The 23,539-nt window shown below is 44.4% G+C and overlaps 1 protein-coding gene across 1 annotated transcript in view; it reads right to left on the bottom strand.

Moving 5' to 3' along the window:
* The window catches only part of LOC126158972 (protein Wnt-8b-like), a 121,518-nt gene that overhangs the window by 70,022 nt on the left and 27,957 nt on the right, over positions 1-23,539 (bottom strand). Inside the window, exons 3-5 of the mRNA XM_049916479.1 lie at positions 20,243-20,367; positions 17,733-17,749; positions 15,240-15,419 (exon numbers count right to left, since the gene is read on the bottom strand). Coding sequence (XP_049772436.1) covers positions 15,240-15,419; positions 17,733-17,749; positions 20,243-20,367 — 322 coding nt within the window. The remainder of the gene's footprint in view (positions 1-15,239; positions 15,420-17,732; positions 17,750-20,242; positions 20,368-23,539) is intronic.

The following is a 23,539-nucleotide window of genomic DNA, read 5'->3' on the forward strand; positions in this document are numbered from 1 at the left end:
GCCTCACGAGGCCTGAGTGCACCGCGCTAGCCAACAGCGCTCGGCAGACCGGATGGTCGCCCATCCAAGTGCTAGCGCAGCCCGACAGCGCTTAACTTTGGTTATCTGGCGGGAGGCGGCGTGACCACTGCGGCAAGGCCGTTGCCATTACACAGTAGGTAAGACACTGGAACTGTAACATATCTTGTACATGTTTTTTGCTGGAAAGAGAACCTACTCTGCCTGACGAAAAAAAGTTAAGCCTCCAGAAGACACGGTCGGATGTCAAGGTAACTTCATACACGTACACATCTTTGGCAGATATGTAAATACTGGAGTTCCGATTCTGTGTGACATGTAGAACGGGCAGCAGAAGGTTGGGTTGGGTTGGGATGATTTCGGAGGAAGAGACCAAATTGCGAGGTCATCGGTCTCATCGGATTAGGGAAGGATGGGGAAGGAATTCAGTCGTGCCCTTTCAAAGGAATCATCCCGGCATTTGCCTGAAGCGATTTAGGGAAATCACGGAAAATCCAAATCAGGATGGCCGGACGCGGGACTGAACCGTCGTCCTCCCGAATGCGAGTCCAGCAGAAGGCATTAGTGGCGTTCATACCAGACGTGGTACGGTATACAGGGTGATACAGCTGCCCCTACCGATGTCGTTTTATGCAACCCGCAATGTTACATCAGGTCTCCAAAAGCCGCGCCCGAGATTTTCGTATTCTCCCACTAACTACGCGCAAACTACTAGTCCTACAGAAAAATGAGCAGGACAGTTTTGTAGGAAATTTGATGTAGTTAAATTTTGTGCTGGGATACATTTCCGCTGGAGGAGTTATTCCAGAAAAATGTACAAAAGTCACCTTCAAATGTACTGCCACAACCACACTCATCCCTCACCAGTCAGGGTTTCTAGTACGCTGTACATGGCATTCCCTTCCACCACTATACAAAACTTTCTGACTACACCATTCCCAATATTCGATCTTTTCTGGTCTCCATTGACCGGGTTATTGTGCCATCAGCATAGTCGGCTATTCTTTAACATAATGGATTTAAACGTGCCCTTGAGGGCAATGAAGAAAGACGACTTTTGTAAACGTTACGCTAAAAACTAATTACATTGACAATTGAATCCAGATTTAGCCTTCAAGCACAATAGTTCCTTAGTTTGAAGGCCTGATAAATACAACGGTGTAGTTGTTCATTTTATACCGATAAAATTCACAAAATTGTTAGGTAAAATTTATGTATACGTCAATTTTACGTCCATTCAATTAAGGCCAAAAAAGGTCGAATGTGTAAAATAATTCGTGAAGTCGCCAGTTTTTGTACTATGGTAGGATGGTGTATAATGAACAACATACTAGAAACTGTATGAATATGGAATATGGAAGGGGTGTGTTTGAAGGTCAATTTTGTATGTTTTTCCTGAAAACTGTGGTCTCTAGCGAAAACTTATACCGGTACAAATTTAACTACATTAATTCGCACAAAGAAGATATTGTTAATTTTTGCTGTAGGACTAATAGCTTGCGTGTAGCGAGAGAGAGAATATGAAAATCTCGCACGTGATTTTTGAAGGACAGATATTATATTTGCAGGTTGCCTAAAACAACTTCTGCAGGGGCAGCTGAATTACCCTGTATAAGGGGCAAGAGCAGCGTCAGATGTTGAGTGAAGGACATGAGCATGCCGAGCACTTGTATGAGACAAGAAAGGAGACTCATTGTGTATCTCCATTTGGCCAGTTGGTCACATCGTGCAGTGCCGAGAGTTGCTGGGGATTGGTAGATGACACTGGTCCGAAGCTGGACTGCATGGGAACTTGATGGCAAGCATACTCGTCGCCAGGGTCCCGGTGGAGCACGTCAGACCAAAGGAGGATCGCCGTATTGTGCACCAAGCACGTCATAACCTGCCATGCGGGAGAAAGTGATGGACTTCCGGCAACGCTCTGTGTCATCGCGCACCGTTGGTCGGAGAGTAGCAGCAGCTGTGATTACTGTCACATGCTTTGGCTGCCGTTTACACCATAACATAAACAGCTGCGTTTGCAGTGGCGCCATGAGCAGGAAGCATGGATTGCGGATGAATGGCGTCGCATTGTGTTCAGCCACGAACTGCCGTTCTGCTCTACCTCGGATGACCATTGTTGCGAGCATTGAGTGACCTGTGGACACATTTCATTCCTCCAATGTTTTAGAGAGGTCACGGCTGGTACTGACTGAAGAAACTCTGAGGCAAAATCGGAACGTCACGGACATTGTGCGTCCTCACGTATTACTTCTCATGTGACAGTTTCGCGGTACCATTTTTCAACAGAACAATTCTCGTCTCCTTAGAGCACACGTCCCTATGAAATGTCCGTGATGTTGATGTTATCCCGTGATGAGCAAGTTCCCTAGATCTGTTTCTGATATAACGTGTGGGACCAATTGTGACGTCAACTTCGTCCCAATGCCAGTATCATGTGTATCGAGGAGCAGTTACAACAGCTGTGGGTCAGCTTGCCTCAGGAGAGAATACGACTTTTTTGTGACTCTTACCCCAAACGGATCAGTGCACACATACAGGTCAGAGGGGGTGCAACGTCACACTGATAAGTGGGTTCATACTGCCAAATTATTTGTAAATTTGGCTCGATTTTGTGATGACCGAAACGAAATCACACACCCTCGCAACCCGTGAAGTTTCATGTAGTTTCCTCCTTCCCTCCAGGGTGTTTCCTTTTTTCTTGTCCGGCAGTGTATAACGAACTGTTAATGGAAACCTGTGGGTAGTGCTGGATGGTGTCAATATAATTTTTGTCAGAATAAGTACACTATTATTACATTCGTTTCACTCATGAAGTACACAGCATAGTACACTCATGCTCATAAATTAAGGAGAATTGCAGAATGTGGTGCCACACAACTTGGCACTACACAAAACTGGCGCTAATAGCATAGGCACATAGGGAACACACACGACACAGATCTGTAAGTCCACGGTATTAGTGATAAGTTGAGAAAACCGTCCCGAAACATATGTGCTACAAAACGCCACTGTTTCCTGCGCATTTTGTACTCCGACATCAATATGGGATATGATACCCATGCACACGTACACAGGCCGCACAACGGGTTGGCATACTCTAGATCAGGTGGTCGAGCAGCTGCTGGGGTATAGCCTCCCATTCTTGCACCACTGCCTCTCGGAGCTCCTGAATTGTCGTAGGGGTTTGAAGACGTGCAGCGATACGTCGAACGAAAGCATGCCAGATGTGCTCGACGGGGTTTAGATCTGGAGAACAGGCAGGCCACTCCATTCGCCTGATATCTTCTGTTTCAAGATACTCCTCCACGATGGCAGCGCGGTGGGGCCGTCCGTTATCATCCATCAGGAGGAAGGTGGGACCCATTACACCCTTGAGAAGGAGGACATACTGGGGCAAAATGACGTCCCGATACACCTGACTTGTTACTGTTTCTCTGTCAAAGACACAGAGGTGTATGTGCACCAATCATAATCCCACCCCACACCATCAAACCACGACCTCGATACAGGTCCCTTTCAAGGACATTAAGGGGTTGGTATCTGCTTCCTGGTTCACGCCAGATGAAAACCCGGCGAGAATCACTGTTCAGACTGTAACTAGGCTGTTTATGTTTTCTTATCGGCAACTGGGGGCTATGTAACTAGGCTGTTTATGTTTTCTTATCGGCAACGTTACGTAGCGCTCGGTATGAAAATCACTGGCTGTGTTGTGTGCAGTCTGTGGCTAGTTTGCATTGTTGTCTGCCATTGTAGCGTTGGGCAGCTGGATGTGAACAGCGCGTAGCGTTGCGCAGTTGGAGGTGAGCCGCCAGCAGTGGTGGATGTGGGGAGAGAGATGGCGGAGTTTTGTAATTTGTCATGAACTGCTATATATATTATGACTATTAAGGTAAATACATTGTTTGTTCTCTATTAATATCTTTCATTTGCTAACTATCCCTATCAGTAGTTAGTGCCTTCCGTAGTTTGAATCTTTTATTTAGCTGGCAGTAGTGGCGCTCGCTGTATTGCAGTAGTTCGAGTAATGAAGATTTTTGTGAGTTAAGTGATTTCTGAAAGGTATAGTTTAATGTTACTCAGGGCCATTCTTTTGCAGGGATCTTTGATAGTCAGATTGCGTTGCGCTAGAAATATTGTGTGTCAGTTTAAGCACAGTCTTGTATAAATTTTTCTAAGGGGACGTTTCATATGTCGACCCCTAGCCGAGGATACCTCACTGGAATCTTCTGATTTTTTCTTGTAGTTTGTGTAATTAGTGTAGATTTTGTTTATTGCTAGTGCGTAATTGTATTGAGAATCTCCTTTGTAGTTGCAGTCTTTCATTGTTGTACAGTAAAACAGTTGTGGCATGCATGTAGATTTGCACCAAGTATTTCGCAGCTGCGCTTGCAATTAACTAGATATTATTTTCAGTGCTATGTTAATGTATTCCCCTATTTTTGCTCTTCAGATTGTGTTTTTCTGTGTTGTTGTGTGAAATATTGTGACAATAATGGCGTGTGAAAAACGTAATACTAGGCTCCAAAGTAAACTGAGAAATGACCGTGAAGACGAAAGTAGTGTGTTAGCGCCACCATGTAATGAATTAACTAATGTTCAACATAGTAATTTGGTAACTGTGCATAGGGAAATGGAGCGGGCGGCAAACAAGGGCGTAGGCAGTGAAACAATTAGTGAACAGGGAAGCATTATCGATCGATCGCTCGGCAACAGCTCGCCTCAGGAATCCGAAATGATAGGACACAATTTTGCAAATACTGTAGATTCAGGTTTTGCGTCCTCACCGTTTTCTCAAATGAGTCAAGACACATTTTCTGCTTGTCAAAATGTGAATGTTGCCGGCGAAAACGCACTGCCAAAAAGCATAGAGAAACAGATTCCAGACACTAATACATTATTATTGCAATTAATGCAACAAATGGAACAAAATCAGAGACAAATGGGACAAAGGCTTCAAAAGTTAGACACAATGGAACAAAATCAGAGACAAACACAGCAAAAGCTTCAAAAGTTAGACACAATGGAACAAAATCAGAGACAAACACAGCAAAAGATAGACACAATGGAACAAAATCTTCAAAAGTTAGACACAATGGAACAAAATCTTCAAAAGTTAGACACCACACTTGAACAAACACGTGAAGATTTAACCACTGAGTTACATAACATCGAATCGAAATGTCAAAAGGTCTGTAATGACGTAAAAACAAAAATTTGTGAGCATTTCACGTCATGAAAATGCATTAAGGAATCACGAAGCAGCCATAAAAGAACTGCAAACTATTGTTCATGAAAATCATGAGACCTTGCAAGCTAAAATTGACTCAGTTGCATCTACCGATTCGGTTACGCAACTTGCAAAAACTCAGGAAAATTTAAAGGACACAGTAGATACCCTGAAAATTGGTTCAGAAAGACACATGGAGGAAATAAGTACACTATCGGAGAAAGTAGCCGAACTTTCGGATCAGGTCACTAACTTATCTACAAAGGTAGATGATGATCTGAATGACACAAGACCCGTAGCCTTCACTGACACAGAAGAGTATGAACAAATAAGAAAATTCAAACAAAATCAAAATCAAAATCAAATCAATACACAGTACAAAAGAGAAATCCGGGAAGTACAAGATCAGTTGACGCAGGTAATACAAGAATTACATATTTCAGAGGACACTCGCGCTCCAACACGGGAAGAGGAACATAGAAATACGGAAAAGCCACAAAATAATAGCACAGGGCCTTTCGGTAATTATGAAAGAAATCAGCAAGGTGCACCGAATTTTGAGATGGAACCGCCGACACGACGTAACAATGACCGATATGCTACTCGCCGACACGATGATTTTGACTATAAGCTGTTCATTACTACACGTAAATTCAAAACGTTTAAGAATTCTGCCAACGACATTCATCCACAAGCGTGGCTCCATCAATTCTCTCATTGTTTCCCTCCTAACTGGTCATTGGAGCACAGTTTAGAATTTATGTGTGGCTACTTAGAGAATGAACCAGCTGTAAGAATGCGATCGGTCATTCACGATTGCCACAGTGAAGGAGAATTTTACCATGCCTTCCTCTCAGCATATTGGTCTCAACCCACACAAGACCGAGTAAAACATGGCATCATAATGATGAAACATTTCGAACAATCTGAATTTTCCAGTCTTGTGAAATATTTTGAAGACATGTTGCACAAGAATCAGTACCTGTCAAACCCATACAGCCCCTCAGAACTCATCCGCATTTGCTTAATCAAACTGCCTGAACATTTACGACATATTATTTTAGCAGGATGTTGCAAAGACGACATTGAAGCTTTTCAGGGACTGTTACAAGAACTAGAAATTGACACTGACAATCGCGTAACGCGAAAACAGGAACACAACAACTACAGGTCACATCCGTCGCAATTCCGTGATGAAAGAAATAATAACTGGACACGACAAGGCTATTCTTACAACGCAAATCGTGATCAAAACAGACACCACCCATATGACAACCACTGGCAGAGTAATAACAGTTACAGAGAAAGATCGCATTTTCGTAGTAATGAATATGACAAAGATTACCTTAGAAACAGACAATATGGGAACCAAAACAATTATTATCAAGGGAGACAGAATAACTTCAGACGCAACGGTCCAGTGCGCAGTTACGATTCAGGGAGAAATTCTCCACCACGTGACCGACAGGAAAGAAACTATGGAATCTATCGACATAACGACAGACCTGAACTGCATCAGAACTGGCGGGATTTAGATAGAGCAGAGCCCTCTCGGCAAGGCGAATTTGTAGAAGTTAGGTCTCCTAATCCCAATAACGATGCGCGCCAACAAAGAAACAGACAATGACTTGCACCGCAGGCTGCCGCGTGTACCGGCTGGCTCAGAGAAAAATAACATTGACGCTAACCTTGAGCAAAATTCCAGTATTCTTTACGGACGAATACCGCATGATAATTGCATTCAAGTTGAAACTCTGCGTACTAGGAAGAGTAAAGGTTTACACCACATTTCACATGTAAAACCGTTTATTGAGAGATAATCTGCTTTTAACTTGTCTTTGTCATAAAACGTTTCACTTCACGTTACTAGTATGCTTTGGAAACTGTTACCATGCAACAATGTTTGAAGTTAAATATCCAGTCTAGAACCTAGGGAACATTTTTAAACAAATATTGCGAATGCATTGTTATAGTGAACAGACAACATAGTGGTTAGTTTATGTGACAGCTACACGATTATATCACGACGTTACTAATGAGTGACAATTTACATGTTGCTTTTGCGGTGTATCTGTTTTATATCTGCACAGTTTTTCTGAATTATTCTGGAAAGTGAAACATGTTTTAGTAGTAACTTTTGTGGTATAGCTACAATGAGACAGCCTCTTTCGTAGGACAACAATACGCTACAGCACAATACTTTCTTCATCACGGCAATAAGCGTAATAAGTAAGATATCTATATGCAAAGCATTTCACTTTTGTTTATCATGAGGTAAGTACATTGACTTCTGCAGACCTTAGCTTTTAGAGGAAGATAACTACGACACTTCCACAAAGATTATCTTACAGCAAGACGCACATTTAGCGCTACAGGACATGTATTTGAGTGATTAATTTTGTACTTAAAACATTTATTTTTAAAGATTTTTGAATTACAAAGAAAGTTTTCCGTGATACATTTCATTCCATTGCTGTAATCTGTAACACCTGAGGGTATAATTACATTAATCCTCAGGGGGGTACACGCTTACTTTGTGTACCATGTGTGTGGCAAGCACAAGGAGCCCTAGCTAATATGGTATTTGCTTATACAACTTTACACATCGGTACCATATTCCTCTAACACATAATTACACAGCTATCTGATCATTTAACTGAGAGATAAACTTTTTTTTACATCAGTGACACATGTTTACGCAATTATACCGTTGGATAACTTCACACATACGAAATTGTATTTTGTCTGTACTGTGTGAACTGTTCATATTTTTTCGGACCCATTGTGATACTATGAGAGCTTTGAATGATGTATTTGGTATGAGATCATGATTTTTAAAGTACGTATGAGGTAGATGACACTACTGAAATGAGCAGAGAATTTTCTTTAGGTTTTGAAATTGTTGCAGAAAGCTACGACGTTTTTGAGATTTGACTGAGGTGTTATGATGTTATTTTTACGATGACGATGTGTATTAAGCTGTTGAGGTATGTTTATGATCAATAAGCCAATGTTATATGAGGAATTTGATTATGCTACATACTTATTAAGATGAAATATTGAAAAAGTGTCGACGAATATGTATATGTGTAGTAAGGTAAGGAGTAATGAATAGTGGTTAGGTACTCTGATTTATGAAAAGGATGTTGGAAACCAAGAAACGTACTTTGAGAGTTATGAAATGTATGTAAATGCGTGAATGTAGCACAATGCCGCCGAAAATTTTTTGGACACTGTTATATCAATAGCATTTGGTTTCTACAGATTTGTAACGCAAATTCTTGACCTGTGAAATATTTTTATATGAGATTGTCACTGTAGCGGAAACTGCTGTCGTAAATATTTCGGTAAGAAAGTTAAGTGACCACCTGCACGTAATGCGTCGTGGGCACCCAGCTGTGCGACAGACGCCCGGAAAAAAAGCCTCGTCAGAAGCACAGGTAGAAAAAAAGAAAGGGGAGGCCATTGTCCTCGCTATTGACATTTCCTTGTTGAAAGCATACTGTGGAGCTCGTAATTTATGATATTTACTGAAATGCCTAATGAAATGACAAGAAATATTTTTATGTCTATACACCTGATTATGACTACTGTCTCTCTAGTTGAGAGATTTTTCTACTAACTTATGAAATGCCTCATGACTACTGAATGATGTTCTTATGCTTTACTTTGTACATAGTTGCTTATTTCATTTGATATCTGGTTTCCAGCTGTCTTGCAGCATAAAATAAAATTAAATGCATTTGCTAATGTGAACACTTTCTGTCAACAGATCTATTAAATAATTATTTTATGATCCACATGCTTCGAAAAAGGAGCTCTTGGAATGGAAAGAACAATAAGAAGGGACTGATAACAATAACTGCATATATAATTTTCTTTTCAAGTACTTGGTAATTTTTTTAGACTTAGTTTTTGTGGTGCACCACTTTAATTACATAGACATTAAGATGTGAATATACATTTTCCTTATCTGCATTGTTGTTTTTACTGTAATATTTTTTCTGCTTGAGCTATGTCATGTTTAGGTATAAGTTACTGCTGTTTGCCAGGCATAGTGTTACTGAATTTGACTTTGTGTTACTCTTCTAAGCTAGTTTTACTACTGTTTTATCTTTCTTGTTTGCTGCACAGTGCCTTATATTAGTTGTAGCACTGCAATTGCTTTGCCTATTTAAAATTTTTGTCCTTGATGTTTGTGTTAATTGTTTTATGCTGCTGCATTGCCTCGTCCCTTAGTTTAGCATCTGAGCTCAGTAGATTTAAGTTAGCTAAGAAACTAACTATGATGAATTGGAAGAAATGCATTAAGAAGCTATAAGAAAATAGTTTGGCCAAAAAAGTAGTGCACAGTGGAGAAAAACTATTTTTGAAGGAGGATATGAACAAAAAAGTGTGGTTTAGTGACAACAGGTTTAGGTAGGATTTTCTTGGAAATAAATGATGAGGTAAGATAATGGAAAATAAATAATGAGGTAAGAAATATGTGAACATATAAATACAGAACGCATGCTTGGATAGGATTTTTTTGGCTGGAGCAAATATTGAAATAAGACGAAAGATCTATGGAATGAAGTTTGGGGTTGGACTGCAGTACCAAATGTTACACTGAAAACAAACCCTGTCCTTTCCTTTTGTGTTATCCCACTATGTGTTTGTGTACCCTTGTGTATTTGTTTTCTTCCTGTCTCTGTGTAGTTTCATAGAATTTTTTCTTCTTTTAATATTAAGCTACATTCACTATGATGAGGAATACTGTTCTCCTCAAATATAATTGGCATTAATAATATGTTATTTACCTTGTAAATATGCTTAGACATTATTTATTCTGTTTTGTTTTAATGCTAATGTGTGAAGTGGATGTTTCAATAATTATTCTGATATTTTATATATTTACTTATGTCATAATTCCTGTAACACTGATGTATATATTAGTTCGTTTCTTTTGTAAAGCCTGTATTACTACAAATGTTATCTGTATTGTTATGTTCTTTAATGCTGTATTCTGTACCTTTGTAATTGTATTCTTATGTTATAAAATTGTAATTGACACCAGTTCATCAAATTAAGTAACTTGTAAGTTACATTTCACTGCACACGTTTCTGTTGGTCATAGTAATGCACAATATGTGAGAAGTTGGGACTCTTAGTGTTTACATGTGTGTTAATAATTCAGCAAGGGACTGGATAACAGCATTGCTGGTTCTAAGGACAATTCCAAAAACTTCGTGAGTGCACAAGCGGTGGTTAAGGACTTGCTATATTCTCCGCAAGACTCGTTAATGGTGATTGTGCACCTGCACAGTCGCAACAGATGGCTGCTGGCCATCTCTACAAGGACTACAGTGGGTCTACACCTTTGCTGACTCACCAGTACCATTATCTCTACAACGACTACAGAGGGTCTGCATCTTGGATGACCCACCAATACCATTATTTCTACAAGGACTGCAGTGGGTCTGCACCTCTGGTGGCCCACCAATACCGTAATCTCTACCAGGACTACAGTGGGTCTACTCTGTGATGACCTACCTACCAATATTCTTCAAAACTTCGAATGACTCTGCTGTGGGTTTACTCTGTTGTGGCCCATTACCTGTCTGCATGTCAGGTGTCAGCACTGTCTTTCTGTTGGAAGGACAACACTACTTCTTCAAGACTGCATGGAAATCCACTACTTCTGTGTGCAATTTCTTTTACTAATGAGACTTTGTGAAAAAAACTGTAATTACTATTATGATGAATGATCAGGACTATCTTTATGGACTGTGAGAAAATTTTAGCTTTTGACCAACATTGTATCAATAAGTGTGTGTATTTCATTTCTTTGATATTGTAATTATGAAAAATTTTTTCAAATCTGTATTGGCCACTGCCCAAAACGTTTTGTAAAATTTTTTTTGTGGGAAGCATGGGGGCTATGTAACTAGGCTGTTTATGTTTTCTTATCGGCAACTGGGGGCTATGTTACTAGGCTGTTTATGTTTTCTTATCGGCAACGTTACGTAGCGCTCGGTATGAAAATCACTGGCTGTGTTGTGTGCAGTCTGTGGCTAGTTTGCATTGTTGTCTGCCATTGTAGCGTTGGGCAGCTGGATGTGAACAGCGCGTAGCGTTGCGCAGTTGGAGGTGAGCCGCCAGCAGTGGTGGATGTGGGGAGAGAGATGGCGGAGTTTTGTAATTTGTCATGAACTGCTATATATATTATGACTATTAAGGTAAATACATTGTTTGTTCTCTATTAATATCTTTCATTTGCTAACTATCCCTATCAGTAGTTAGTGCCTTCCGTAGTTTGAATCTTTTATTTAGCTGGCAGTAGTGGCGCTCGCTGTATTGCAGTAGTTCGAGTAATGAAGATTTTTGTGAGTTAAGTGATTTCTGAAAGGTATAGTTTAATGTTACTCAGGGCCATTCTTTTGCAGGGATCTTTGATAGTCAGATTGCGTTGTGCTAAAAATATTGTGTGTCAGTTTAAGCACAGTCTTGTATAAATTTTTCTAAGGGGACGTTTCAAGACTATACCTGGACTCGTCCGTGAACATAACCTGGGATCACTGTTCCAATGACCATGTAGTGTGTTCTTGACACCAGGCTTTACGGGCTCTCCTGTGACCAGGGGGTCAGTGGAATGCACCTTGCAGGTCTCTGGGTGAATAAACCATGTCTGTTCAGTCGTCTGTAGACTGTGTGTCTGGAGACAACTGTTCCAGTGGCTGTGTTAAGGTCGCGAGCAAGGCTACCTGCAGTACTCCGTGGCCGTCTGCCGGCACTAATGGTGAGATATCGATCTTCTCGTGGTGTTGTACACCGTGGCCGTCCCATACTGTAGCGCCTGGACACGTTTCCTGTCTCCTGAAATTGTTGCCATAATCTTGGGATCACACTTTGTGGCACACGGAAGGCCCGTGCTACGACCTGCTCTGTTTGACCTGCCCCCAGTCAGCCTAGTATTCTACCCCTCATAACGTCATCAATATGTGTTCTTTGAGCCTTTTTCAACACACAGACACCATTAGCACGTCTGAAAACGTCCGCACACTTACTCGCTGCACCGTACTATGACATGCTCCTTTACACCTCTGCATATGTGGACTGCTGCCAGCGCCACCGTGCGACGACCGTCAGGTCATACCCCGAGGTGATTTAAACCTGCAAACCGCCCACCAGAGCGTTGTTTCACCATGTAGCAGGATTATCCTTAATTAATGAGCATGATTGTATTATTCGGCAATAACGTTAATATCTACTGAATATATCTTTGTGTCTAAGCTTGAAATTCTGGTAGTTCTGCCGGAGGATTATTATACGTAAACAGAAGAAAATATTACGGTATAATCTGGGTGGTATTAAAGTCTTTGGTCTTTTGTATACGTGAATGTACTCTTTAGCTACACGAACAGCTCATCACAAACATGGTTGCTATTAGTGTGAAGCTGGGAATATATATATTTTCCCCCTTTGTTGGCTCTGTGTGCGTGGCACTAATCCATTGATTGTCTTTATTTATAGTTGCGCCGTGAGCTATTGATGTTTTATAGCCCTTCTCAACGCACTCCAGAAAATTGGGTTCTTGGTCTGATACAGTATAAAATTCTCTCTTAGTGAGATTTGGAAGCTAAGAAATCACTTTGAATTCAGTTTTAGTGTACATAAACGCCTGTAATGAAACCTAGTGTGCTACTGATGAAAACCAAAGGGGTCCCGCTGTGAAAAAGGAATGACACCCTCGACCATCTCTCCTTATTGTCGGGCCGTTTCCTGGCGATTGTCAAATTACTATCGCATAATGAGATTTTCACTCTGCAGCGGAGTGTGCGCTGATATGAAACTTCCTGGCAGATTAAAACTGTGTGCCGGACCGAGACTCGAACTCCGGACTTTTGCCTTTCCCGGGGAAGTGCCCTACCAACTGAGCTACCCAAGCACGACTCACGCCCCGTCCTCGCAGCTTTACTTCTGCCAGTACCTCGTCTCCTACCTTCCAAACTTTACAGAAGCTGTCCTGCGAACCATGCAGAACTAGCACTCCTGAAAGAAAGGACGGGGCGTGAGTCGTGCTTGGGCGGCTCAGAAGGTAGAGCACTTGCCCGCGAAAGGCAAAGGTCCCGAGTTGAACTCTCGGTCCGGCACACAGTTTTAATCTGTCAGGAAGTTTCTTACTATCTCATAGCTTTCCAGGGCGTCTCCAGACACTTCTTCGCTGGTCATCGGGGCTCAATTCGAAGCGGAATTCACCACTGAAGACAATTCCACTCCAGTCAAAGAGATTCCAGACCGATGACAGGTGTGGACACGCCTTGGACAGCGGTGGGATACCAACCTGACTATCGTCGGCTACACGGCCCGACACTAGCAGTGGGGTGTCTTTTGGTTGACATTCGCGACACCCTCACAGCACAGTGGCACGTCGATAGTGTTCTAGGCCCCGTTTCGCTGCATTCCATGGCAAGCTATCCTGGGCTTGCATTTGAGGAACATAATTCCCGCCTGCATTCGGCGATTGTTTCTCCTGCTTGTCTTTGTGCTTACCAAATCCTACGTTGGCTAGCAAGATCGCCGGATCTCTCCCCAATTGAGAACTTTTGGAGCATTACGGGCAGGGTCTTAGAACCAGCTCAGGATTTTGACGATTTAACATGGACGGAATTTGGCACGATATCCTTCAAAATCAAATGGCTCTGAGCACTATGGGACTTATCATCTGAGCTCATCAGTCCCCTAGAACTTAGAACTACTTGAACCTAACTAATCTAAGGACAACACACACATCCATGCCCGAGGCAGGATTCGAATCTGCGACCGTAGTGGTCGCGCGGTTCCAGACTGAAGCGCCTAGAACCGCTCAGCCACTGCGGCCGGCCCGATATCTTTCAGGAAGATATCCAGAAACTCTGTCAGTTAATCCCAAACCGAATAACTACTTGCATAAGGGCCAGAGATGGAGCAACTCGTTATTATGTAATAAAATCGAACACCTACAGCCGTGCTTACGCTGTTATTTATTATACAGTTACCAGGTTCGGTGCTTTAGTGCACAATCTTCAGGCCTTAACTGACGCTGATGGGGTACTGCAGGCCTGAAGACAGTGCACTAAAGCATAGAAACTGGTAGCCTTATAATAAATAACATCGTAAGGACTGCTGTAAGTGTTCCATTTTATTACATCAGTGAGCAGCCGAAGTCCCTCAAACCTCCAATCAGAAGGATGGACGTAGACCAACACATTACTGTCTTGCTTTATTTGTGAAGCCCTTTTTTCTTGGCTGGAGATCCAATTTTTCTGAAATTGTAATCATTCATTTTTCTGTAGATGTAGATCACATCTACTGATTTCCGCCCTATTCGGATAATTCCTTCCTAGTGCGTCGTTTTCTTTTCTTTTCGTCTTTTGTCTTAAGAGTATAATAAAAACCTAATAGGAAATAGCTTACAAGTAAAATGGTGTTGATTTTAAACATGTAGTAATTAATGTAATGTAGTAATGTAGTAAGTAATGTAGTAATTAATGGTTAGATCACATAACTAATGAGGAAGTATTGAATAGGATTGGGGAGAAGAGAAGTTTGTGGCACAACTTGACTAGAAGAAGGGATCGGTTGGTAGGACATGTTATGAGGCATCAAGGGATCACCAATTTAGTATTGGAGGGCAGCGTGGAGGGTAAAAATCGTAGAGGGAGACCAAGAGATGAATACACTAAGCAGATTCAGAAGGATGTAGGTTGCAGTAGGTACTGGGAGATGAAGAAGCTTGCACAGGACAGAGTAGCATGGAGAGCTGCATCAAACCAGTCTCAGGACTGAAGACCACAACAACAACAGTAATTAACGTTCAGAAAATTAATAAAGAAATTCGCTGCAGCTTAGATCCTTAATAACTATAGAAGATCGTGTGAATGACAGGAAGTGACTACTACAGTGACTACTACAGTTTCCGGACCGCGGCCAAAACAAACGGCTGAGAGCAAATCGGAAAGTAGGCACTCACTTCGATGCCGACGCGGTGGTTGTGCCGGCGCGCGAAGGCGGTGGCGTCCACGGCCTGCTCGCTGCCGTCCAGGAACCTGCTGGCCACCGCCTGGCCGAACAGCGGTGCCTCGCTGCAGCCGCCCCACTGCCAGGCGTACTCCGCAGGTTGACTCTCGCCAGCCGGCAGCTGACGCTCCTCCTGCTCGACGCCTCCGCTCCCTGCCAACACCGCCCGTCACGCCAGTGTCCAGATGCATTTCACACTTATCACATACGTAGGGATTTCAGAAAGTACGAGGCTCGTTCACTAAGCAACGCAACACATTTTTTACTTGAAAGCGGGGTGGTTTTATTCTGGTTCCCAATACACCATATTACACTACTGGCCATTAAAACTGCTACACCACGAACATGACGTGCTACTGGCGCGAAATTTAACCGACAGGAAGAAGATGCTGTGATATGCAAATCATTAGCTTTTCAGAGCATTCACACAAGGTTGGCGCCGGTGGCGACACCTACAACGTGCTGACACGAGGAAAGTTTCCAACTGATTCCTCATACACAAACAGCAGTTGATCGGCGTTGCCTGGTGAAACATTGTTGTGATGCCTCGTGTAAGGAGGAGAAATGCGTAACATCACGTTTCCGACTTTAATCAAGATCGGATTGTAGCCTATCGCGATTGCGGTTTATCGCATCGCGACATTGCTCCTCGTGTTGGTCGAGATACAATGACTGTTAGCAGAATATGGAATCGGTGGCTTCAGGAGGGTAATACGGAACGCCGTGCTGGATCCCAACGGCCTCGTATCACTAGCACTCGAGATGACAGGTATCTTATCCGCACGGCTGTAACGGATCGTGCAGCCACGTCTCGATCCCTGAGTCAACAGATGGGGACGTTTGCAGGACAACAACCATCTGTACGAACAGTTCGACGACGTTTGTAGCAGCATGGACTATCAGCTCGGAGACCATGGCTGCGGTTACCCTTGACGCTGCATCACAGACAGGAGCCCCTGTGATGGTGTACTCAACGACGAACCTGGGTGCACGAATGGCAAAACGTCATTTTTTCGGATGAATCCAGGTTCTGTTTACAGCATCATGACGGTCGCATCCGTGTTTGGCGACATCGCGGTGAACGCACACTGGAAGCGTGTATTCGTCATCGCCATACTGGCATATCACCCGGCGTGATGGTGTGGGGTGCCATTGGTTACACGTCTCGGTCACCTCTTGTTCGCATTGACGGCACTTTGAACAGTGGACGTTACATTTCACATGTGTTACGACCCGTCGCTCTACCCTTCATTCGATCCCTGCGAAACCCTACATTTCAGCAGGATAATGCACGACCGCATGTTGCAGGTCCTGTACGGGCCTTTCTGGATGCAGGTATATGTTTGACTTGTGCCCTGGCCAGCACATTCTCCAGATCTCTCGCCAATTGAAAACTACCGGTCAATAGTGGCCGAGCAACTGGTTCGTCACAATACGCCAGTCACTACTCTTGATGAACTGTGGTATCGTGTTGAAGCTGCATGGGCAGCTGTACCTGTACACGCCACCCAAGCTCTTTTTGACTCACTGCCCAGGCGTGTCAAGGCCGTTATTACGGCCAGAGGTGGTTGTTCTGGGTACTGATTTCTCAGGATCTATGCACCCAAATTGCGTGAAAATGTAATCACATGTCAGTTCTAGTATAATATATTTGTCCAATGAAGACCCGTTTATCATCTGCATTTCTTATTGGTGTAGCAATTTTAATGGCCAGTAGTGTATTCCCCACTCTGTTGGCTACAAAACCCAAGTTTTCGGCATAATCTCCGTTGAATGTGACAGCCTGACACTACCTTACTGAAAGGACCTGTATGGCCTCATGGTACCATTCTACTAATCGACGCCGCAACCAACTTTTTGCTGCATCAATAACGTCCCCAAAATCCACGCACTGCTTCCCGCAAAGTGCGTCCTTCATTGAGAGTGTCCATGCGTTTGAATATTGCAGAAGCCACACCTGTGTCCGGCCTACCAGCATGCGAGAGATCAGAGAGGTTTGCGATGACAACAAACGACTCGCCCAGTGACTTACTATGCTTTTGTTCACTGCCAGGCCTGCAAGTGTGTATGAGTATCTGTGATGCTCTGGTTCTCCGCCAAAAGAAAATCAGTGACAGCTCTCAGCTCAGAAGACACCTCCGTTACGGACGCCATTTTGAAGACTACTTACAGTGCCACCATCCATCAGAACTTCTTGAAAGTGTAGGGGCTGAAGTGGGAATATTCCACGATGTCCCACAACAAACTCCGTATTTTTTCAGCCAAGAATGACCGATAAAAAAAAGTGTTGCATTACTTATTGAAAACCCGCCGAGTCGGCTCACGCTATAGGCTACCGAGCACAATAAAACTTATTTCTCAGATTCACTCTTTTTCTAGCCACGGATATGTCAAACAAGTTCGTACACGTTCCAACAAGTTTATCACTTTAACATCACTCTTGAAACAGACGCTGCCTCACTCCTACCCTCAAATACCTTGGCCTCACCCTCGACCGCCACCTCACCTGGACTCCCCATCTCCTTACCATCCAAAACAAAGCTCACAACCGCCTCCGCCTACTGAAACTCCTGTCCAGCCGGACGTGGGGTCTGCAACCTTCCACCATCCTCCACACCCCCAAATCCTTGATCCGCCCCATCCTCTGTTATGCCAGCGTAGCTTGGGTTTCCACCCCTTCCAGGTTCTATAAATCCCTCCAAATCCTCAAACACTGTGCGCTCCGCCTCGCCTTCCACATCCACCTTCCGTCCCCCACACTCATCCTCTACAGCCTCATCCCCTTCCCCCACCTTCTCCCTTTCTTTGAACACATCAGCACACTATATATTGTCCACCGCATTGAACCCCCTCACCCCCTGGTGTCTCCCTTCCTCTGCACCCCCAGCCCATTGCCGCACCTTTACCGTTGTGTCCCACCCTCTCTCCATCTTCACACCCTCCGTCTCCTTTCCCAATGCAACTTCCACCATCTACCCCTCCCGGATCATGAGCTTCACCCTGACATATACCCTTCCTACCAACTCTAAGCCCATCTTTCTGCCTCCTCCTCAGGGCTCCCTCTCCTCCCCCTTCCTTCTCCTGAGCGGCTTTCCCCTCCTACCCCCCCTCCCTCTCTTGTGCTCCCCTTCAGTGTCTCTGCACTCTTCCTGCCTTGTCTTCCCTCTTCATCTCCTGCCCCACATGTCTCCTGCCTCTTAGTGTACCCACTGACGCCCCTACTCTCTTTATCCTGCCACCTCCCCTGCTGCCCCTTGCTCTCCCCTCCTTTTCCATCCTCTCTGGACTCTCCCTTGGCAGGTCCCGCCTGGTCTTCATCGTGTGTGCTCTATGTGGGTTTTAAGTGTGTTGTTCTGAAGTGTTTTTAATAGTGTGGCCGACTTTTAACCTGTGCATGTGCCTCTAGTGTCTTCTTTGTGTTTTAAGGATCGCCAACTGTGTTTTTTTAACTTTATGACAACTTTTTTAATTGTCCCCCCATGAACGTCTCCATGTCAGTGTACTTTTACCTCCATTATCTCCCCTTACTCTATTTTATGTTCCCCTTTTTCATCGCCTTATATATGTAACATTTTATTCTTGTCTTAATTGTCATGTCACTCTGCTGAAGAGTGGCGGATTGTGCCACTGACAGCCCACCCCTGCCCATATGGGGCAGGGGAATGAAATCACAATAAAGGAAAAAAAATTCGTCATTAAGTCACGTTACACCTCACATGCACCTTTTCAGACTTCTGCATCGCAATGGGAGACAATTACAAGGTTTTGAAAAAGTGATCCCTTAACTGGATTGCGGAGTGTAGATTGGGACAGATGATTTACAGGTAAGTTACCATATGTGTGAAACGGCTGATGATCGGAAAGCTGACACCTGGTGGGGCTGGAAATGTCAATGCTGGCATTACATATAAACAGGACAACGAAAATCGGTTTTCAAAATATAGTTTTCGTCTTGCGCATGTTGTGCTGCATGAGGCCGCCGTGGCGCCGACTACGTGGCGCTATAGGCGCGGTACCTGTGCGGCTCCCTTCAAATCCTAGAATGCCATGCGCTCCGCCTCGCCTATCGCATCCGTCTTCCCTCCCCCATGCGGTTCCTGTATGACCTTATTCTGTTCCCGCACTTCCTCCTTTTCCTCGAACGGATACAGATCCTCTACACCTCCCGTAATACTTGCTCCCCCTCATCCGCTTGTCTCTCCCTCTTCTCCCAATCTCATCCGCTGCTGCGCCTGTATTCCCACGTCCCACCTGCTCTCCATCTCTCCACTCTCCATACCCTCGCCCAAGGTGGCTTCCACCAACTCCCCCTCCCTGATGATGCCCTCATCCCCTCCATCTACCCCTCCTACCAACTTTGATCCTCCCCTTCCACACCCTGTATTCTTTCCTTAGCGTACCCTCTCTGCCTTCTCTCCCTCCTCCCTTCCTCCCCCCCTCCTCCCCCAGGCTTCCCCTACCCCCTACCTTCTTTCCTCCCCCTCCCATCTCTTCTGCCACTGGCACCTACACCCTCTCCTCTCCCTCCAGCCCCACCTTTTCCCCTTTTGGCAAGTCCCCGGGCTCGTACACATAAAGTGAACATTTGCGCGCTGGAGATCGTCGCCAGTGTTTTGTGTGTGCCATCGTGTTAGTGATTCAGTGTTCCGGCATTTGTGCTCCTCCGTTCAGGTGTCCCATTTCTGTCATCTGTGCTAGTGTCCGAGTGCTGAACGTTTTCATTTGGACGCTGCACCTGTGAACGACTTCATGTCTTTTAAATTTGTGTGTCTACGTTTGTCTATCCACCGTGTTGTTTTGTTTTTTGATGTCTCCACTTGTATTGATTGTATTGTCTGTGGCCGAAGAGCGGCGCGGTTTTTGCCGCTGCCGGCCCGCCTCGTATGAGGTTTCAAAATAGCAATAAGGAGAAAAAACAAGTACCTGTGCGGCGGTAGGAGAGCCCCTGCGGCAGGCGGTCGTCGCAGCCGCAGCCCGGCACGTCGCCGCGCGAGCAGTTCCTGGTGACGCTGTGCGCCACGCCGGCCGCCGTCAGCGCCGACACCAGCGCCGCCTCCCGCGTCACGCGCCGCTGCGCCCTCCTGGGACCGAACACCACACACAGCTCACAGCAAGCAGCCAAATACACCGAAAAGGAAGAAGAAGCCCTCACTACTGCTCCTCAACTACACGGCATTGCCAAGTACACAGCTGGGAATGTTGGGTCAGTATTGGACTATGTAAAATGAGATCGACAGGAAGTGCAAAATGGCTAAGCAGGGATGGCTAGAAGACAAATGTAAGGACGCAGAGGCTTATCTCACTAGGGGTAAGATAGATACTGCCTACAGGAAAATTAAAGACACCTTTGGGGAAAGGAGAACCACTTGCGTGAACATCAAGACCCCAGATGGAAACCCAGTTCTAAGCAAAGAAGGGAAAGCAGAAAGGTGGAAGGAGTATATAGAGGGTCTATACAAGGGCGATGTACTTGAGGACAATACTATGGAAATGGAAGAGGATGTAGATGAAGATGAAATGGGAGATACGATACTGCGTGAAGAGTTTGACAGAGCACTGAAAGACCTGAGTCGAAACAAGGCCCCCGGAGTAGACAACATTCCATTAGAACTACTGACAGCCTTGGGAGAGCCAGTCCTGACAAAACTCTACCATCTGGTGAGCAAGATGTATGAGACAGACGAAATACCCTCCGACTTCAAGAAGAATATAATAATTCCAATCCCAAAGGAAGCAGGTGTTAACAGTTGTGAAAATTACCGAACCATCAATTTAATAAGTCTCGGCTCCAAAATACTTACGCGAATTCTTTACAGACGAATGGAAAAGCTGATAGAAGCCGACCTCAGGGAAGATCAGTTTGGATTCCATAGAAATGTTGGAACATGTGAGACAATATTGACCCTACGACTTATCTTAGAAGCTATGAAAGGGAAGCAGTGGTTGTAGCTCATCCCCAATGTTATTCAATCTGTATATTGAGCAAGCAATAAAGGAAACAAAATAAAAGTTCGGAGTAGGTATTAAAATCCATGGAGAAGAAATAAAAACTTTGAGGTCCGCCGATGACATTGTAATTCTGTCCGAGACAACAAAGGACTTGGAAGGCAGTTGGACGGAATGGACAGTGTCTTGCAAGGACGATATAAGATGAACATCAACAATAGCAAAACGAGGATAATGGAATGAAGTCGAATTAAATCGGGTGAGGCTGAGGGAATTGGATCAGGAAATGAGACACTTAAAGTAGTAAAGGAGTTTTGATATTCGGGGAGCAAAATAACTGATGATGGTCGAAGTAGAGAGGATATAAAATGTAGACTGGCAATGGCAAGGAAAGCGTTTCTGAAGAAGAAAAAATTGTTAACATCGAGTATAGATTTAAATGTCAGGAAGTCGTTTCTGAAATTATTTGTATGAAAGTGAAATGTGGACGATAAATAGTTTAGACAAGAAGTGAATAGAAGTTTCGAAATGTGGTGCTACAGAAGAATGCTGAAGATTAGATGGGTAGATCACTTAACTAATGAGGAGGTATTGAACAGAATTGGAGAGAACAGTCGGCCGAAGTGGTCGTGCGGTCCTAGGCGCTGCAGTCTGGAACCGCGAGACCGCTACGGTCGCAGGTTCGAATTCTGCCTCGGGCATGGATGTGTGTGATGTCCTTAGGTTAGTTAGGTTTAACTAGTTCTAAGTTCTAGGGGACTAATGACCTGAGAAGTTGAGTCCTATAGTGCTCAGAGCCATTTGAACCATTTTTTGGGGGAGAACAGGAGCTTGTGGCACAACTTGACTGGAAGAAGGGAATGGTTGGTAGGACATGTTCTGAGACATCGAGGGACCACCAATTTAGTATTGGAGGGCATCGTGGAGGGTAAACATTGTAGAGGGAGACCAAGAGATGAATACACTAAGCAGATTCAGAAGGCTGTACGTTGCAGTAGGTACTGGGAGATGTAGAAGTTTGCAGAGGATAGAGCAGCATGGAGAGCTGCATCAAACCAGTCTCAGGACTGAAGACCACAACAGCGACATATGATCCTGAAGCGTCGACTGCACACCGACCAGCGCAGCGCCGCGAAACGGCATCAGGGAGGGGCTGAGCCGCGCGCGCACTACCCCTATTGTGGATTGTTACATTGGACTCAGAGACAGCTTTCTGCAGGACAGGAAACTGTATGTTCGAGTCGACTATAAAAACTCCGAAATGAAACTGATCTCCGCAAGAATTCCGCAGGGCTCTGTCATTTCACCTCTGCTTTTCAACTTATATATAAATGACATCCCAACAGTCCCCCTTGTTGCGGCGAGTTTTTATGCGGACGATACGGCCTTTCTGATACCTGGACGACACTTGGACCAGCTAATCGCTAGGATGCAACCGCAACTTGCTGTAATGGAACGCTGGGCGGTGCAAAATAAGATAACGATCAACCCGACGAAGACGGCAGCCGTTATGTTCACACGGAGGAAACCAGTTCTGAACGACAGACTCCACATAGCTGATCAATTTATCCCATGGTCGCCGGGAGTGAAGTACCTCGGTGTCTACCTTGACAAAAAATTACTCTTTACACAGCATATTGACGACAAGAAGACGGCAGCCCAGAAGATGGCCAGGTCTTTGATTCCATTCCTGAAGAGTAAGGATCTCAACCCTAAGACTAAACTCTAATTGTATAAGGCAACGGTGGAACCCACAATGTTATATGGCTCCACCTCGTGGGGAACTATGTGCGTCTCCAACTACAACAAACTCCAAACGCTGCAAAACATTTGCTACCGATGGATCGCAGGAGCTCCATGGTGGACACGAAATGTCGACATCCGCACCGCACTCCACGAGACCACTATACAAGAAAAGGTCCATGGCAAGGCTCTACGGGTTTTTGACAAAATCGATGCCCTTAGGGCCGAAGTTAGACAATTAGAATAGGTAGGAACGGTAAACCCTGCAAGATGGCACAAGTATCGAGTACCGAAGTCAATAACGTTTCACCACCCATAGGCAATCTGTCATAACACGAGGAAGCAGTCACACATAACAGGCTAGACACATCTCATTCATCATTTTGGATTCCAGCCACCAGCAATCGCAGCTTCTCTCCTTCCTTGTTTGTGTCAGTTCTGACTCCCACATCAGCCGACACAACAGTATGACCATCACTTTTGATGACGCGACGTCAGGGAAAAAAAAAACATCTGGATAACCGTAGGACGCAGAGCCAGAGAGGAATGACAGCAAGCATAGTA

The sequence above is a fragment of the Schistocerca cancellata genome, chromosome 2, assembly GCF_023864275.1.
Source record: "Schistocerca cancellata isolate TAMUIC-IGC-003103 chromosome 2, iqSchCanc2.1, whole genome shotgun sequence".
In the NCBI taxonomy this organism is placed as follows: Eukaryota; Metazoa; Arthropoda; class Insecta; order Orthoptera; family Acrididae; genus Schistocerca; species Schistocerca cancellata.